Source organism: Adiantum capillus-veneris, chromosome 16, assembly GCF_014529385.1.
Source record: "Adiantum capillus-veneris isolate H3 chromosome 16, ASM1452938v2, whole genome shotgun sequence".
Classification (NCBI taxonomy): Eukaryota; Viridiplantae; Streptophyta; class Polypodiopsida; order Polypodiales; family Pteridaceae; genus Adiantum; species Adiantum capillus-veneris.
This window is the reverse complement of record NC_140946.1, coordinates 4,842,719-4,862,748: the sequence shown is the minus strand read 5'-3', so window position 1 is coordinate 4,862,748 and position 20,030 is coordinate 4,842,719. Positions and strand designations below refer to the sequence as shown.

The window sequence follows — 20,030 nt, the reverse complement described above, 5'->3', positions numbered from 1 at the left end:
TTGATGAGCATCAGTAGGTTGTGTACTACTTTGGGTTGCTTGTAGATCTTGATGTGCTCAAAATTTTGATTCGGACTCATTTTCGCCTCCGTTTCCGCTACAGGCAGCCCTATGTAGGCAATTTCGTACTTTTGTGCAAAATTTTTGTTAGTGCAATTTTTTGCAAAACTAGTTTCTTACAGTCATCTTTGGGTTGTGCTACATAGTACGTGTTAGTCCTACTTTTCTTTTCCTTTATCAGAGAAATTTTCAAATCAGGTGCAATCACTCACCATGGTTGACAACAACACATATGTTTTCAAGATGTTAGCTATTAAGGACCAATTGGAATGGATCATAAAATGTGGAAAAGCCATGCTGATTGGGATGGCATTTGGACTCTTTGTGAAACTCATATGCCAAGTGTGCAAGACCATGTGCCCTCACATGCTTCCTTGGTGATTTGGTTGTTGATTGTATAAGGGGGGATTCTCACATGCTAGTTGTCGGTGCTAAGCCAAAGGCCACAAATCCAACAAACGTCCCCTTGGACTTTGGACTAAACTAGTGACCAACTACAAAGAACTCAACTGATACAAAGACTAGACAACACAGATTGTAATGACTCTTTGGACTATGGTGCCATGAAGGCTAAACATGCCTCCCCTCGAACATGAGTCTCCTAGGACCAAGCTGTCCACCATAGAGCTATCCACCAAGATAACTCCAGGCTGGAACTCACCCATATTTTTCCTACAAGTCTCCACTGTCACTGCCAAGTCACGAGGCACTGGCTTCACATCCATCTCTTCTACGATGTTGTTGTTCGGATGCTGGTCTAAGCCTACATGCTTTATACCTCCAACAATCCGTTAAATGTCCAAGCTCGTAGCAGTTCTTGAAATTTTAATCAGATGAAAGACTAAGTGCAGTACTTGGAAATCTGAAATGTAGTGCAATATGATGGTGATCGTGCTCCTCCCCTTGAAGATGGATTTCTATTTTCTCTCATAGTGCCTTGGAGCGATCTTTGCGATTGGGTGTTACCTTATTAATGCCAGTGTCTTGACTCCTTACAAGCACATACAAAATTATCTTGAAGCGCGATAGGTTGTAGAAGGCGAGAACCACCTCTAGCAGGACTGGCAGATATCAGAAGCTTCTAGAAGTAGTAATTAGTGAGTTACCACAATAACTGACAGTGCACGATCAGGCATATACCAGTCCGACAACTTATAAATAGGAGCCACTATTCATTTTGGGGACTCTTGGACTTTTGACTGTTGGGCTTTTGGAACTCTTGTGACTTTGTATCACTTTGTAATTATCTTGTAATGACATCTTTTACTGTTGCGCTCTCTCTCTCTCTCTCTCTCTCTCTCTCTCTCTCTCTCTCTCTTTCTATAATTCCAAAGCCATTTAATGGCATACTTAATGTCCACAAATTGTACACTGACTATCCTGAATACGATTCAGTTCCAGTTCCAGTTCCAGTTTTAGTCACTGCGTCTCGTAATTTCATTTTCTAGTTCCGTCTTCCATAGTTAATGCCCATCAGTTTTACACTGACTATCATGAACAATTCCAGTTCCTGTTTCACTTTCAGTCACAGTGTCTCGTAATTTCATTTTCCAGTTTTGTCTTCCAGTAGTCTGAAGTGCTATCTGAATCCTGTGAACTTGACATCTCTAACTCTAAGTACCAACCTGGAATAGCTGTCTGAACACATCCAGCTCATTCCATAGGTATAGAGACATACATTGCTTTTAGTTTTTGTGCCTTGATTGCAAGAATTTTTATCTTCGCATTACAAGAGAGAAAAATCTTTGTGATGCTCGACAGAAAACTTGAAGCTTGAAAGACTACTGTTAGGGGCTTACTGCCCTAACAATAATTTAAGATAAAATACACAAGTCCCCTGTGGTATTCCTGATTGCCATACGGTGCAGGCGGAATTCGAACCGTTAGCAGGATCGCCAAAGTGTTAGGGGCTTACTACCCTAACAGTAATTTAAGATAAAATACACAGTAAACTGCATTATCACATAGGTTTACTTCACAATTGAAAACTGCAGATCGCCATCGACACAAAAGAGACTAAAACTGTATTAGTGCATAGTATTCATCACTAGAACACGCTACAGCCCCTGCTGAATACCGTTCGACATCTCTACACACACCCTCTCTCCGGAAACAACCAACGACTAACTACTCTTAACTGCCATGCAGCACCAAGAACCTAATTGAAACACCTCAAACCATCATAGGTGTAAACAACACCCTTAGAGTTCAAAGGTTTCAACCTTGACTACAAGCAAAAGTAAAAATTAAACTACGACTGAGCCCTCACGTCCTAACAACTGCTCGATGGATGGTTGTCTTTGAAGTGCTTGGTGAAGCTTTAGAGTTCCTCTTTGATTGCTCAGGAAAGCCTTTGAATGTTTGTTTAAACACTCCCTTTGAATCCCCTCTTGAAGATGTTCTTAGATACTCAGATGATACCTCTCGAAGCTTTCTCCATTTTTCACTGGTAGTTGCAGTTTCTTTGCCAGTGGGGCATACCCTTAAGAGCTTGTTGACCGGCTGGTAGCGTGGAAATTGCCCCTTGTGGGCTTTTATGATTGTCTGAGAGTGCTGGAATGACCCCTTGGTAGGGTTGGAGCTAGGCAGTGTGGGAAGCGTCCCCTAAAAGGGGTTGGGGTGCTTTTTAGATTGCCTTCATGGAAAGGCGACCCTAGCAAGGACTTGAGGCTATGCTGCCACGTTCAAAGGGCTTATGCCATGGGACTCTGCTTCTGTGGAGCCGAAAATGGTCCAAAAATCGGGATTGATATAAGTTCAGTTCAGGTCTTCAACAGCATTGCAATGTTGTGGGAGGACTCAATGTTGTGTGAGAGTCCTCCCTTGTGGACCCGCCACGGGTTTAAAATCCGGTTGAGAGCTAGATTTTAGCCTTCCCACATTTCCACTTTTCTAAATCAATCTTTGAGAACAAGTCATTTCACACCCACACTATTTTAAATGTGGTGGACTAAGCCAAGTGGGAAACCACCTTGTCGTGTTGGTAACTCTTGATCTATATAACTTATGCTCATTTTGGCAGGTAGAGGATGCACACACAAGAACACACACACACCCAAAAAATAACAAATTTGCTTAATTTGGAGACAGGAGAAATAAGTGCAAAGCATTTACTTACTAATTGACAAATCCTACTACTCTTTAAGTGAACGTGCCTAATCCATGGAGGGTAGTGGCCTCTTGGGTCTACCAAGGACGTGACACACATGGATGGATAGGAGCTCAATTATTGAAATGTGCAATCAAAGAAAAATAATTAGAGAATGCTAATCCCACCATAAGCTTTGATACCAATTGTTGTGCTAGGATGGATCGACAAGACTAGCATTCATGATGGTAGCATTGATGATTACACTAGTAGAGAGAGAGAGAGAGAGAGAGAGAGAGAGAGAGAGAGAGAGAGAGAGAGAGAGAGAGGACTCAAAACACAACTTGATTATGATAAACTAACATGATGCATATAATGATAATTAGGATGGAAATGTGTACAAGAAACTAGCTACTTATATAGTAGCTTATATGGCTAGATGCACCTCTCAAGGGTCACAAGTGTTTTTTTCCCAAGGGTCAAGGGGCAACTCTCCAAAGGTCAAGAGTGGCTCCATAAAATGTGGAAAATACATGCTGACTGGGATGGCATTTGGATTCTTGTGCAACTCATCAGCCAAGTGTGCAAGACCGTGTTCCCTCACATGCTTTCTTGGTGACTGGGCTGCTGACTGTAGAAAGGGGGATTCTCACACGCCAATTGTTGGTGCTAGGAAATTTCTAATATGTCCTCACAAGGTTGAAAATTGTAAGCATTTCCGTAATAAATGTTCCAACTGATGATTTTCAACAGTGAGGGTGAGGCGTGGAAGTAAATGAAGGAGCATGCTAATTACCTGATATCTTGGGAGTAATGTGCGAGAAAGTATAGTGGGTACTTATGTCAAAGTACTTTAAAGTGTGCTTGTAGGAGCAACAAGAATGTAGGTCAACTACAAGTATAAGTTTTTAAACCTGATTGGAGTGGCATGGTTGATACTATTGTCAAAATCGACGATGCAGAAGCGTCCAAACCAAGGAGAGTATGCACGAGAGAGAGAGAGAGAGAGAGAGAGAGAGAGAGAGACTTTGGAACCAACCAACTTTGGCAATGAATTCATGATAATACAATGGGGGTTGGGTGTGCTTATATGGCCACCCCAACAAATTGCCCTACCCTAACTTTGACAAATAAGTAAAATAAATACCGATGAAGAAGCTACCATGGACAGCCCAGTAACAACTATCATGTTGGATACACCTTGATTTTGCTAGTATCAACGTGTCACGTGAGAATAAGGCCATCTTGAACACCAGATGCCTTTTGGAAAGTTGAACTGTAGACCACACTACGTCCAAAAATCTATGGACTATAAACACACCTCGATACTCTGAGATAATGAACTTTGAAACACATCCTATCCATAATCCAACCAACAAACAATGGAATGGTGCACTCACCCAAAGTGTTTTACATACGTCTGATTGGTTCCCTGCCAGATGCATGTACCTTGAACTCCAACCCACGGGTTCAAGCACCGATAACTTGAACTCCAACACAAGGATCCAAATTATTTATAGGGAGCACTTCTTGCCCCTCTCACAAGCCTCTCTTTGGCTGAAGCTAGTGGCAACAATGGTATCCACTTGACTAGACGGGGGGACTCCTTGTCAGTGTAGTCACCACCACATCAATAGACTCTTTGTTGTCCTTCCCCGAGTCATTATCACTGCTTTTCTCATCATGCTTGCCTTTGCCTTTGTCCTTTGTATAGCCTCTGCTTTTGTCTTTGGTTCTGCAATCTCGAGACAAATGACCACGCTTCCCACAGTTGTAACAACAGCTATTGGTCTTCTTTTTAGAATCCAAAGCAGCAAGTGATTCAACACCTTTGTCAGAAATCTAAATTTTGGCCTTAACATGGCTTCCTCCTCAACGAGAAAAGAGTTGATCATCAAATTCCAGCTTTTCCTAACACTGTTTCATACTCCTCATGCAATTTCAAGCGTACCAAAGCAACTAATTGAGTACTGGTCATTGTACTTTGCATAACCTATAGTTGATCATGAATAACCTTCATCGTGGAACCCGATCAAGCATTCCAACGAGCTTGAACCACATCTCATTGGCAGATTTCAAAGTTTGTATGGCTAGAGAAATTTCCTTCGTAAGAGATTTCGCAATGGGCCACATTGCCTTCGTATTGCTTGTATCCCAATCAACACATGATTTTTGATGCTCGTCATGTTGAAAGTGGGTGTACTTGTTGTTGGGATCCCTCGTAGGATGGGGCTCCGAGCCGTCGACTATGTCCCATAAGCCTTATTGCGTGAACCAAAGTTGCATAATCAAGTTCCAATGGGCATAGTTATCGCTGTTCAATTTGTCGATGGCCCTCAAGCAAGGAAGGGGGGGGGGGGGGGGGGGGGGGAGAGTATTACAGGTGCAAGATGATCTGGAAACTTGGATTGCTTCCTTTTCGTACTCCAAAAGAAATCCATCAAATCCAAGCCGTCCACTAAAATCTACAAAAGGGGTTCCTCTTCAATGTACTAAGGCACCCACAAGCCTCTGCCTACAATACTTTAAAACGCTATGGCATAATGGGTGACCGGCAAGAGGAGAGGTGGTCATCATCAAAGCGAAAAAGGGAGACTAGGACAATGGGGCGTCTCAAAACACTGGTAGACTTGCCAAGCTTGTCGCAAGGAAGTGCCATTGACAACATTGCGGAGAACAACGTTTCAAGAAGTCAATGTAGCGCAAGCAATTTTGGCAAAGAGGGTGCACTGGGAAGCAAACCCCAAGAGCTCCGATTCCGCAACTTTTTAAAACGTCGACTACAGAGAGATGGTGGTGTTGCACCACTAGCAAGGTAAGGGGATCTCTTCTCAATGGGTTGCTTTGCTCCTCCAAGGTTCTGATACCATGTCAAAGTCGACTATGCAGAACCGTCTAGACCAAGGAGAGAGTGCATGCAAGAGAGAGAGAGAGAGAGAGAGAGAGAGAGAAAGAGTTTTGAACCAACCAACCTTGGCAATCAACCTAACTAACATAATATGGCAAGAGAGGGAGCCCTTTACATGTGTCACAATTTGCGACATGAAGGCTAAACTCCAAAACTAAGAAAAGCCCTTTTGCACACGAGAGAGAGAGAGAGAGAGAGAGAGAGAGAGAGAGAGAGAGAGAGAGAGGCCGGCCACCTTCGGCCGGCCGTATTACTTGATAATAATACAATGGGGGCTAGGTGTGCTTATATAGCCACCTCAGTAAGCCCTACCCAAATTTTGACAAATAAGTAAAATAGATACCTAAAGCCAAAGTAAATAATGGGATCACATTGGGCTATTCACTAGAGCTTGAAACAGCCTTCATTTTTACTAAGTAGTTGACTAAAGATGGGCACGCGGTGGGCTGTGAATTTGACGCGGGGGGGAAGCCTTCTTTATTGGCCACATGAGTTAAAGAAGAAAAGCAGCAAGATGTGCAGGTTCCGAGCAATTTCTAAACCAAATGTTATGCCTCTGTCGTTTTTTATACCAATTGACTAGTCCCCCTATCATCTTTAGGTGTTGCTGCATCACAAGGAACACTATCTTGTGTTGCCAACCACTCTTCCTTGGATAATATTTTTGGCCTCATAGTTGTTAAAGCTAGTAGCATCTCTAACTGAATTTTCATGTGTTGATTTCCTTTACTTACAAATGACTTAAAGAGCGTGTGATGGTATCATCCATATACCCATTCAGTCTATTAAAAATCAATCCAAGGTCTAGTAATTGATTTAAAATTATGGCATCACTCCCTTGGCTATGGTGGAAATGACAAATTCAACTGCACAAGTTCTTGCAAGTTTTGTCAGCTTTAATCAAAGAAAATGCTCAATCAGCCTTGAAATTTCCGTCGAAGTCCCCAAAATTAAGCTACACAAAAGAAGTAACAGAACAAAAATGTTCCTATTAGCTGATGGTTTTGCTAAATTACTTACTCCTGTTTCTTTGCCCCATCACAACTAGGAAGAAGGCCGCATAAATTTTCCCTTGTAAGGTAGAGAGCATGCATATGCCATGAGACATTTGGATCAAACAATGCCACTCACAAATATAGGATCTTTCATCCCACCATCAACACTAAGCAGGTTTCAGAAATGTCTTATTTGGTCGTATTCTTACCCAAAACTCACCTCCAACTTCCCATTGTCAATTTCTAGATTACTGATACAGGCAGTTAGCAAATGTCGAGGGAAATTGGGTTCACTCCCTAACTCTTCTGAGAAAGATGGGGGTGATCTAGGATTGTATTATGAGCAGTCAGTAATGAAAGGTTCGAAGACCTTGGCAAACTCCTCAGCATTCAAACCAAGCTTCAAGTCAACATCTCCACCTCCAAGCCAGAAGAAAGGAGGCCAAAGCTTCATAATAGCATCCGACAAGATTATCTACACATGAGCAAATAGCAATTTCATCAGAACGCATCATTTCATGTAAAACAGAAACACGACGGCATACTCACAGGTATTTTTGTCCTCATTCCAACAGGAGTTACAGCATTATGGGAATATCCTGTTAGTTTGCAAGCTTCATCCTCAGGAGCAAGCCTCACTTCAATGGACCACAGAAATAGATAAGCACGTGTGAAGAAAATTACCAACATTATTGGAAATTAACAAGCAGATGTGATGTTCTTGCAGCCTTTCCTAACGTGAAAGCGTACAGTTTCCAGTAGTCTCTTAAAACCCTTCTTCTTTGGGAATGAAATTAAGCTCACACGTGCGCGCGCGCGCGCACACACACACACACACACACACATATATATATATATTTAAATGATCAGTTTAATATGAGAATCATTTGGTAAAGTTTGATATTATATTTTATGAGACACACACACATATATATACATATTAAACTGATCATTTAATGTGGGAGAATAAACGGGAACAAGAGTTAGAATAGAGACATGTGCTTCTAAACCTATCTCAACAAGGGACCAAAAGGAAAGATGACTAGAGGTCCAAAAGGAGATTGTCTACTAAAGAGCAATGTGTAATAAGTGCTTCTAAACTTATCTCAGTAGGGGACCAAGAGGAGAGATGGTTTACATATCAATAGGGGTCCAAAAGGAGATTGTTTACCAAAGAGCAATGTGTAATAAGTGCTTCTAAACTTATCTCAGCAGTGGACCAAGAGGAGAGATGGTTACATCTCAATAGAGGTCCAAAAGGAGATAGTCTATCAAAGAGCAACCTGCATCTAATAGAGCTTAAAAGACCTTAGGGTTAGCTTCATTAAAGGCCTCCAAAGGTTAGTGTTAAAAGTCCTTAGACCTTAGGCAAGTTAGGGCTGTGCTTGAGGTGGGAACCCGACTCAAGCTTGAGGTGCTTGTCATGCTTGGTGGCTAAGGTGCTTGTCATGCTTGATGAGTACGGTGCTTGAGGTGCTTGCTGACTAAGGTGCTTGAGGTGTTTGTCATGCTTGATGAAGAAGGTGCTTGGGAAGCTTTCCATGCATGGGCGGTAAGGTGCTTGAGTCAAAAAGAGACTCTACAAAGGAGGGGGAAAGCCTCAAAGTTAAAGGAATCTTTGACTTAACCTCCGACTCACCCAAAGGGCATCCCCTTTTTCAAGGGGCACATGGACACATGTCAAGCTCTCCGTATGCTTAGCCACATGGTGTGCTTGAATACTATTGGCTTGGCTAAAGAGGGTTCCAATGAGCTTCTAGTTCAATTCAACAAATATCTAGATATTTTCAAGTTCTCTCTCTCAAAGCATAGTTACAGGGGACGGAGGGGACGGACCCTAGGGACGAGGACGGGTGGGGACAGACGGCAAATGGACTACCAAGTGGGAACGCAAGCAAAACGTCCCTGGGACTGCAGGGGATGAGAGGGGATTTTTTTTAGAATTTGAAAAACTGATCATTGCTAGTGGCTAGTTCCTCTCCAATAGCCATATGTTTGAACTTTGAAGCACCCCAATGGCTATAAAAGCAACGCTTTGGGTCCTCATTTCTCGATGTTTTATTAGCACATTTGCGTCTATATGACTCATGTCTTTGGTCTATTTAGTGTACATTTGTGATCAAAGTGATGCTCTACGTGTGTGGCATGTGTGTAGGTCAAAAAATGCCTTTTTTTTTTGCCGTTCCGACCCCATCCCCATCCTCGTGTCCTGACTTTTGCCGTCCCGTGCCCGTTCCCGTTCCCGACCCACCGTCCCATGTAACTATGTCTCAAAGAGGTAAGGAGGACACTTGTCTTAATGCTACCCATGTTGCTTGAAATGCATTGTGCATGTGATTGGCTAGGCTTAGAGGGGTCCAATGAGCTTCAAGCTTGAGCTACAAGGAGGGGTCGACCAAAGCAAGCAAGGGGTGTGCTTGCGGGTATATACTATACACTCTCTCACACACTCATTCTTCAGACATTCTCACTTGGTGAAGGAGAGGAACTCCATCTCCTTCTCCAAGCTTGTTGGGAAGTGAGAGCCTACACCAACACTCTTGGCTACGGAATGCAAATCCAACCAAGAGTCATGCTTCAATGTTTAAGCTTGCCATCTTCTCCATCTTCATTACTATGCTATTATATATGCTAGCAAGAAGAGTGATGATAAGTGAGGAACTACTTCTTTCTCCATGAATGTTTCTTCTTCCTCTTCCCTACCCTCATTCCCCGCTAGCTCTCTCCACCTATGAAGGTGTTTGAGGCCTTGGGGCTGAGGCCGGGGATGGTTAATGCTTTTATGTTATACTAGTGATGCATGAAGCTTTCCATCTTCATAGCATCACCAAGGTCAAAAGGAACACAAAGATTGTATTATACCAAGTCTCTCTTTAAGCCTTGGAGGGGGGACTGGCTCCACATAGAGAGGTCCTTAAGTTGTCCATGAAAGGTTGGGTGTGTTTATTGCAATAGGATAAGTGGGACAGGGATCTATTATCTTGGTTGAGAAGGACTTAGTTCGAGGTACACCGTTGAGAACTATAGTCCTAATAATGGAGTCTCTCGGGGCTTGCCTTTTGGCTTAACCATTATTGAGCTACTAGCAAGCTCAACACGAACTATAATCAACCGAGCAATGTTAGACCCTCTCCTCTAGTCCTTGCAATCAACAGTGTCTAAACCACGGGTGTGGTTGCTTGAGAACTAATTTTCAAAGGTAAAAAAGAGTAGGGACTAAGGTTTTTGAGAGTACTAAAGCACAAAGTAATTTATACTTAAGTTTAATTAGCATGGCTGACAATAACCAAGAGAGTAGAATGAATATTGACAACTTTGATTTTGCACACGAAGTTGCTAATGATGATGCCCCCATGTTTGTCAATTATCTTGTTACTACGTTGCAACAAGCTATGGGCAACCTTGCTTTGCAAGTCGAAGTCACTCAACAACTTCCTGCTTATGGGTTTTCCCTTCCTCTCCAAGAGGAGAGAGAGCTTAGGAGGCCTCTTGATGAGACTCCCAAAAGAAGACTCTCTTCCATACGAGAGGAGGAATCCAAAGAACGAGAAAGTAATGAATCCCTAGATTCCTCTAAAGATATGGCTCCACGAAGACGACCGTCTAGACGATCGCCAACTCCTCCAAAGAGGAAATGGTTAATCCACAGTCCTCCTTGTCACTGCGAAAGGGAAGAGAGGAAACAAAGGAAGAAAAGGGTAAGAAAGAGGTCACCCTCTTCTCCCTCTTCTTTACCTTCCTCCTCTTCCGATGAAAGCAATAGCTGTTCTCCTAGAGAATACAAGAGGGGAGGACATCGCAAATCTTATCCTGCATGGCGAAGGTCCCAAAAGCTCACGAAATTAAAAGAGGAAGGAAAGAGTACCTCTTTTCTTACCTATGATGGCACCTTTGGTGCTACCAACAAAGTATTGGCCTTCATCCAGCAATTTGATGCGGCCTTTGGAGACGAGAGCTTCATAGAGTCCTCCAAGCTACGTCATGTAGCTATGCACTTCCAAAAATCTGCTCGTCAATAGTGGGCTACCCTTTGTGGCAATGGTGAAGCCCCAAAGACATGGAAAACTATACTAGTTTCCATCATGAAGCAATTCCTTGCAAGCGATGCAAAGGACAAAGTGCTTACCGAATGGCGGAGTTTGAAGCTTCTTGCCCAAGAGTCTATCCAAAAATATGTGGACAAGTTTTGGGATTTACATCTCAAGGGTACTATCTTCCAAAAAATAGATTTCACCAAGAAAAAGCAACAATTATGTGCGGGATTACATGAAGAAATGGCCGAGTATGCCAACTCCCAACGGCCTAGTTCTATCACGAAGTAATCCACCACTCTATGGTTGCTTCGCGCATCAATTTCCGACAAGGGGCTAAGAGGAATGCCAAGCCCATGGAAACAAAGATCAAAACGAAGCAAAGGAGAAGAACAATGCTCAAAATTCTTGTCAAGGCAACTCTATTAACAACAACAAAGCTAAGGAGAAAGGGGTATACAAAGGCAAGAATCGACTTTCTCCTGAGGAGCTAGAGCGTTATCGCAAAGATAACCGGTGCTTCAATTGCGGGGAGCAAGGACAGGCCTATCATGCTTGCCCCCAAAGAAATGTGTGCAATGAGCCGCCTAGAACCTCTATGGTTGAAGCTCCAAAAGAGAATGCTCATTGCCAAGATTTTCTCCTTTCCTATGCTTGGGAAAAGATGCAAGAGCATGGACAAGAGGATTTCTTCATCTCCCCCTCAAACATGAGGATGTTATCGCTGGGGCACCATGGTTAACCGCATGGCTTTGAACATGAAGTTCCCTGAAAGGAGAATCTACTTAGCATGTACATAGATGCTAATGAGTCAGGGAAAACCATATCCCTGGTAAATACACTTGCTTTTGATAAGTCCATGACAAGCTCTACTTCTGCGTATATGATTTTTGTTGGAGAGTCTTTAAACGACTCCAATGGTTTCACAAGCAGCAATAAAGGGAATCAAGAGGAATTAGAGTTGTCTAATTTCCTAAATGGATTTCAAGATGTTTTCATTGATGACATCCCTCGTGAGATACCTCCAAAATGAGGGATGATGACCATGCAATTGAGCTCCTACCAGAAAGCTCAACACCTAACAAGCCTTCTAATCGAGTTTCCCAAGCTCAACAAGAGGAGATCATGAGGCAAGTGCATGAATTGGTGGAAAAAGGGATGGTGAGGCCTAGCTCCTCTCCATTCTGTTCACCAGTAATTTTAGTGCAAAAGAAAGATGGCACGTATCACATGTGTGTCGACTATAGAACACTAAATAGGATCACTATAAACAAAAAGATTTCCCGTGCCGCGGGTAGAAGATCTATTTGATAAGTTACAGTTTTGGCTTGACAAATGCTCCAGCCGCATTCAAACTCATGATGGACAAAAATCTTCCGGCCAATCAAATTCTCTTGAGGAGTACAAGGGACACCTCCAGGTAATCTTTCAAGTTATGAGAGAGAATAAGCTTTTTATTAATCAAAAGAAAAGTGAATTTTTCCTACAAAAGATTCAATATTTAGGTCACATTATCTCTAAAGATGGCACCCATATGGATGCAACAAAGTTAAGAGGTAATAAAAGGATGGCCTAGTCCAAGGAATCTACAGGAGGTACAAAGCTTTATAGGTATGTGTGCATACTATAGATGCTTCATAGAAAAAAGTCTCGCTAATAGCAAGCCCATTACATGAATTAACAAAAAAGAACATAATTAAGTATTCGTGGACTGCAAAAGTGCAAGAAGCTTTTGAGAAGCTTAAGAAGAAGCTTATCTCTCAACTTGTGATCACACTACTAGATCTCTCAAATCCATTTGAGGTCCAATGTGATGCTTGTGGTGATTGCCTTGGAGCTATTTTGTTTCAAGAAGGGCATGCCATAGCATATGAGAGTCAAAGACTCAACTTTGATAAGCGATTATTGGGCAAATACGAAAAAGAGCTACTAGCTGTTCTATATGCCCTAGACACGTGGAAAGCTCTCTTGGGGACTCCATTCATCCTACGAATGGATCACAAAGCCTCAAGAACTTCATGACGTAAACCAAGCTCTCCGACAAATAAATGAGTTGGGCAAATTTTCTTTAGCAATTTAAATTTCATATTGTTCACATTGCTAGCAAGCACAGTGTCACCAGAAGGTGTATTTTTCCTGCTGCCTTCAATAAATAAGTACTAGATATTTTTATTTATTTTTATTTTTACTTGTTTCCCCGGGACCCTTGAAAAGGTGCAAGTGGACATTGCATGGCCAGTGTGAAACGACTGCGGCCAAATAGGTTTCTCACATCGGGAGTTTGGGTCGGTCAGTCTTGGACTGGTCAGGCCAGTTAGCACTGAATTCTGATGAGTATGGAAGCCTGTGCCCGCCAAACGAAATCTGGGCCACTCGGAAAGTCACTTATAACTTTATAAGTGAGTCGGAACTAGGGAATTAACTCAAAGGGGCAAACTGGACACTTGGCAGAAGGAGGTCAATCTGCAGGACACCTCAGCAAGAGGAGGCGCCCAATTTGAGAGAGGGGCTGATTTTTCATTGATAAGTGACCTACAGTGTGTGTGAGTAGTGGGTGCAGGTCTACAGCTTTAATGGAAAGCTTGCCTTCTCCTCTGTCTCATGTAGCGCAACGACTTGCTCTCGTGCATCTCTCTCTCCCCTTTGGCACATATGGTAATGCCCCACTAGTTGGGCTACTCAGATGAACATGTACAGTTTTGGGGGTTTATGCGCGTTTGCCAAGGCAAGAGCCTTCTGAACAGGAACCGGATTAGCACACTTCCATAGTGAAAGATTGCGAGTTTGGAGAGTTTTCTCGCGTGAAAACTCATCCAATTCACAGGAGAACTGTCTCATTGCGTGCGGGAGCCCTTGGGACACGTGTAGGCGTGTTCGCTCCGCTAAAAACGATCCGAAACAGTGAATTACAGCCTGCTGTGTTTTTCTGCAGGTCTAGGGTTTCGCACCTAAACTGCAAGGGAACCCCGGGGGAGCCTCGTGAGAGCCTTGGGATGCGTGTACAAGCTTTTGGGCACCTGGCAGTGAAAAATCGAGAATTACAGCCCGCTGAATTTCTGTGACAGCTCGCCAAAAAGCTTCCAGATAGCGAGGGAATCCGTCCTAGACAGCTGCTTTTGACCTACAGGGGTTTTTGTGCCGTTATGCTGCCGAAATCTAGTCGAAAACTTGCGGTTTCAGCCCTCGCCAGGTTTGGACAGCTTTGTGAAAGCTTGTGCTAAGTGGTCGGATCGTCTACCTTAATTTGAATAAAGAAATACCGAAAGGGGCGCCAATTCTTTGGGGCCTACAGGGTGTCGGTCTCGTGTGCGTAGTGACATTCTAGTCGCTGGACGCAACCGTGTTCTCTTCCCTTCTCAGTGCTCTGTGTAAAGTTAACACGTAATTGAAATAGTACCGCCCTCTATGTTGTACAGGCCGGTTATATGGTTCCATCGATGGGATAGTCACTTTTTCTTCAAAAAGTGCAGCGTGGATTGTTGTGGGTGAAAGCAACACAGAGCTTGTCGTTATGGCAGAGAAGAGAGACCAAGTACATGAAGAGGGATCTTCCTCACATGGCACAGAGAAAGTTCCTTCAACTCTTCAAGAAGAGGATATAGGTTGTTTAGAACTCAACTGCGTTGCTGCATGGACATGTTCTAGCAGTTGGCTAACAACCCAAGGATGCAAGAGTTCTTACAGGCTCCGACACAAGGTTTTCAACCTCCTACACAGGGCATTACTGAGCCGTTGCAGGAAAAGGAGATTTCCAATGCGCAGAGGACTCATGATGCTCGAGGGAAAGCCCATGTGGTTGAGCAACTAGCGGTGTCCAATGATCCAAAGCAACTTGCTTTAGCTGGACAGGAACCGTTTGTGAATGGTCAAGGGAGTAATGAACACGCTATGCGTCAGACCCTTCCATTACCTAATACTTATCCTGGTTATTTTGGAGGTGGTTCAGTGTTTCAAGCTATGGCGGGACCTTCCACAGGTTATATGCCAGGGAATGTGTTCGGGACAATGCAAACAGGCATGGGTAACCCTATGTACGTGAACATGGGTGTCCAACCAGGTTTTTAGGGTGCCTATGGCCAGTTTCGAGTGCTTGGAACACAATTTGGTATGGCTGGTTTTTCGCAGCCATACGTACAAAATGCAGATATGACAGGTAAAAGAGTTGATGCGAGTGCCGGAATGAACAATCATGGAGCACCACTGTTTATGATAATGTGGCTCCTTTGAGTCAGCTTAAGGATTACAAGGAAGGTGGGTAGGGAGTGAAGTTTGAAACTTTCAGAGGAACTGAGGATCAATTGAAGGCTTTGACCTTCATACAGCAGTTCGATGCAGCTTATGCTGGAGGAAACTTCACGGAATATTCAAAGATACGCAAGGCTGCCACTTTCTTGAAAGGGAATGCGCTTCAATGGTGGACCGCATTGTTGAACCAGGGTCAAGCCCCAACAACGTGGGTCCAATTCAAACAGCTTTTTGCGCCTGCATGGCTGACAAACACTTTTGAAGTGGATGTGATGACAGAATGGCACGAATTGAATGCTAAACAGTGTGTGAATCTGGAAGAGTATAATAAACAATTTTGGGCCGCATTGTTGCCAGTCACCTCTTACAGGTTTGTGCCATTGTCAGAACAGATTGAGAAGTACTGTTGCGGATTGCCCAAGAAAATCAGGGACTACTGCACAAAGACTACTGTCATGAATATGTTTCAGTTGATTGAGAATGCAAGAGTGGCCAGCAATCTATCGAAGGGAGATTCCGATGGATTTAATAGCCACAAGAAAGGGTCCCAGGGCAAACAGTTTTCAGCCAAGGGCAATGTTGCAGCAAAGCCTTCTGAGCCTCCCACAAAGAAGCCCTCCACTGAAGAAGGTGATATGTCCAAGAAGCAGTCTAAGTCTTCTTCGGGACGAGGACAAGGACAAAAAAGGCATTTTTCTGGCAAACTTTTAAAGAAAGGAAAGCTCTTAGGGAGGCCAAGAAATGCTACATTTGTGAACAGGAAGGATATTTTGCAAATGAATGCCCACAGAAGAAGTCACAGGATAAGGATGACAAGTCAGACCATAAAGGGAAGAAGCCAAAGCCAAGTGCAGGACTTGTTCCAGATTTGGTTGGAGACCACCCAAACACAGATGCCACGGAGCTGTGCAGAGCTTGGGGCAAAGTTGGAGACCAGACAGTGCTGGTTTTCTTTGATCCAGGAGCCCGTGCAAATTTCATATCACCAGAATTGGCATCAAAGTTGGGCATTCGTGCAGAGGAGATGGGTATGACAGGGGAAGCAGGTTTGGCATGCCCAAGTCATTCAGAGCCCGTTACTCCCATTTTGGGGAAGCTTCGTCTGCACATTCCGAGTTATGTGGATGCGAAAGAATTTCTTGAGGGCTACGATGTGTTACTAGGTATTCCATGGTGTTACAGGTTACATGCTATGGTCGATACTTACAACAAAAAGATTACCCTTGTACATAGAGGAAAGACTCATGTCCTTGATGTAAAGCTTAAAGGCGAGTCTGTTCCAGTTGTTTCTGCTTCTGCTATTTCATCTGTAATAAAGAATCATCTTTCTGCGTACTTGATCTTTGCAAAAGAAGTACCTCAAGTTGTATCTAATTTGTCTACCTTAGATAAAGACAGGTTAACTTTTTTGAGTGGTTTCAGTGATTGCTTTTCGGACTCTTTTCCAGAGGAGTTACCTCCTGAGAGACCTGAGGATCATACCATAGATCTTGTGCCAGGTTCTAGTCCACCGAATAGACCACCATACACGGTTAGTGCAGCCTAGCAGAAAGAGATTATGAGTCAGGTCAACGAGCTTTTAGAGAAGGGGCTGATTCAGCCCAGTTCATCCCCTTTTTGTTCCCCTGTACTCTTAGTGCAGAAGAAGGATGGTTCATGGCGCATGTGCATTGACTATCGCGCCTTGAATAAGAATACCATCAAGAACAGGTTTCCCATACCGAGGATAGATGACATTCTTGATCGGCTTGAGGGAGCGTCATTGTTTACAAGGATACACCTAAAGAGTGGCTACCATCAAATACGCATTAGGCCAGAAGATGTCCATAAGACTGCGTTCAAGACAACATTTGGTCTCTATGAGTTTCTTGTCATGCCATTTGGTCTCACAAATGCTCCTGCCACGTTCAATAGAATGATGGACAAAATTTTTAGACCACATAGAAACTTCGTGGGTACCTTCTTTGATGACATGATTGTCTATTCGAAGTCTGAAGAGGAGCATAGGGATCACTTGACTGCAGTTTTCAATGAGTTACGTAAGAACAGGCTACTCATTAATACGAAGAAGAGTGAATTCTTTTTGCAAAAGATTCACTTCCTTGGGCACATTGTTTCAAAGGATGGGGTGCGCATGGATCCCGCTAAAGTGGAAGCAATTAGGTCATGGCCAGACTTGAAGTCCGTACATGTCATTCGAAGCTTTCTAGGCTTATGTTCCTACTACAGGAGGTTCATCTGACATTTTGCTCAGATTGCTTCTCCACTCCATGCACTGCAAGGAAAAGGAGTTACTTTCAAGTGGACAGCCAAGGAAATTTTAGCGTTCAAACACTTGAAAGAGAAGCTGACTTCAGATCCGGTAATCATTTTGCCAGATCTTTCGAAACCTTTTGTGGTTGTGTGATGCGTGTGGCCATAGTCTTGGTGCAGTTCTATGAGAAAGAATTGCTGGCAGTAATTCATGCTCTCACTAGTTGGAAACACTATCTGCTAGGGGCTGATTTTGTTGTCCAAACGGATCATCAAACCTTGCGATATTTTCTCACACAGACAAAGTTGTCTGAGAAGCACATGCGATGGGCAAACATCTTGTCAATGTTCCATTTTCAGAGAACGTGGTGGCTGATGCGTTGTCACGAAAGCCCCAAATTTCAGCAGTGTCAATTCCGTACCATTGTGAACTAGACGAAATGAAGACACAATATTTATGCTGAAGATTCAGATTTTGCAAGGATCTATGACCAACTTGTTGATGGGCAACATCATGAGCACTATATGCTTAAGAATGACTTTCTCATGATGCATGAAAAGTTATGCGTTACTAAACAGTTACGGCCAAAGATTTTGATGGAAAGTCATTCTCCACCTTATGCTAGTTCGTGGAATTGATGCGACAGTGAAAGGGGTTGAGGCATTCTTCTATTGGCCAGCTTTGCATCAAGATGTTGACACATTTGTAAGATCATGCTTAGTATGCCAAAAAGTCAAATTTGACAGACAAAAACAACCGGGATTGTTGCAGCCATTGTCGATCCCAGATAGGCCATGGGAAAGCGTAGCAATGGACTTTATCTTTGATCTTCCAAGGATGCAAACAGGCAATGATGGGATTTGGACTATCATTTGTAGGTTTAGTAAGCAGGCCTATTTCATTCCTGTGAGGAAGAAGATAAAGCCAGAACACACGGTCAAGATATTCATGAGCAATATCTTTAAATATCACGGGATGCCTCAGTCAATTGTCGGTGACAGGGATCCACGTATGACGAGTCTTTTCTGGAAGGCATTGTTTGAGAACATGGGCACTACGCTAAAGTTCTCTTCTTCGTTTCATCCGCAAACTGATGGACAGTCAGAAGAGGCAAATTCTACTGTCCTGGACCTGCTCAAATGTTATGTGTCAGAGCACAAGGCAACTTGGGAACACCATCTGCCATTGGTTGAATATGCTTACAATAACACTGTGCATACGTGAACAGGTAAGGCACCATTTGAGATAGTGGAAGGAGGGAAGAAAGTCCCGCCCATTTTGCATACTAAGGACAAGATATTTGAGGTAGACAAGTATGTGCAAGATATGGATGAAACATACAGAAAGATAAAGATTGCTCTTGAGAAGACTCAGGCTAAGCAAAAGAAAGCTACTGATCGTCACCGTCGTGAACTTGTATTTTCACTTGGTGATTGGGTGCTTTTGCGCTTTGTAAAGGCCAGGTTAAGGAAAAGGAAAGGCAAGGAACGCTTGTTTCCTAAGCTCAGTATGCGATATTATGGTCCTTTTCAGATTTCAGAAAAGATCAGTGATTTAGCTTACAGGTTAAAGCTACCAGAAGGCTGGAAAATACATAATGCTTTTTATGTCAGCCTTCTAAGACCCTTTGTTGGTAATGTGCTAGAGAATATGCTTGATGAGGAACAACCCGAAGTGAAAAGAATTGGATGAGATCCTTGTTCCTGAACAGATATTGGCACATAAGGAAAGAAAGGTTAGAGGAAAAGTTGCAAGTTTGGTGAAGTTCAAGAACTATCCATCGTTGGATGCCAAATGGATGGAAGAGTCTGAATTGCTTGATTCACCTCAGCTATTGCAATTGTACCTTGAAGCTTTTCAGATGGAACCCACAGTGACTTGATGTAGCCTTGTTGGAGAGCATGGTTCATGATGCTCAAGAGAGTAGTTAAGCAATTGTATCTACTCTTTCCATACAGAATTTAGCTAGAGAAGTTTGTGCTTCAAGTACACTAGAAGGCTTCTATGCTTGATATATGTGTTGTAGCTAGGTTGGTGGGATTGTTTAATCGTCCAACGCTATATTTCCGAAAGCATGTATATCTTGGATTCCCATCATAGAATATATGTGATATAAGGAGATACCGCATGTATTATTGGCATGCAAGCGAGGTCGCTTGCAGTATTTCAAGGGTGGGGTGTGTCACCAGGAGGTGTATTTTTCCTGTTGCCTTCAATAAATAAGTACTATATATTTTTATTTATTTTTATTTTTACTTGTTTCCCCGGGACCCTTGAAAAGGTGCAAGTAGACATTGCATGGCCAGTGTGAAACGACTGCGGCCGAATAGGTTTCTCACATCGGGAGTCTGGGTCGGTCAGTCTGGGACTGGTCGGGCCAGTTAGCACTGAATTCTGATGAGTATAGAAGCCTGTGCCCGCCAAACGAAATCTGGGCCACTCGGAAAGT

The 20,030-nt window shown here is 43.1% G+C and overlaps 1 protein-coding gene across 1 annotated transcript in view; it reads right to left on the bottom strand.

Annotated features, from left to right (window-relative positions):
- Positions 1–6,929: 6,929 nt before the first annotated feature.
- LOC147438484 (YbaK/aminoacyl-tRNA synthetase-associated domain-containing protein) overlaps positions 6,930–20,030 on the bottom strand; it is a 109,871-nt gene continuing 96,770 nt past the window's right edge. The window contains exons 4-5 of the mRNA XM_086484581.1: positions 7,601–7,689; positions 6,930–7,526 (exon numbers count right to left, since the gene is read on the bottom strand). Coding sequence (XP_086340707.1) covers positions 7,389–7,526; positions 7,601–7,689 — 227 coding nt within the window. The 3' untranslated portion in view covers positions 6,930–7,388. The remainder of the gene's footprint in view (positions 7,527–7,600; positions 7,690–20,030) is intronic.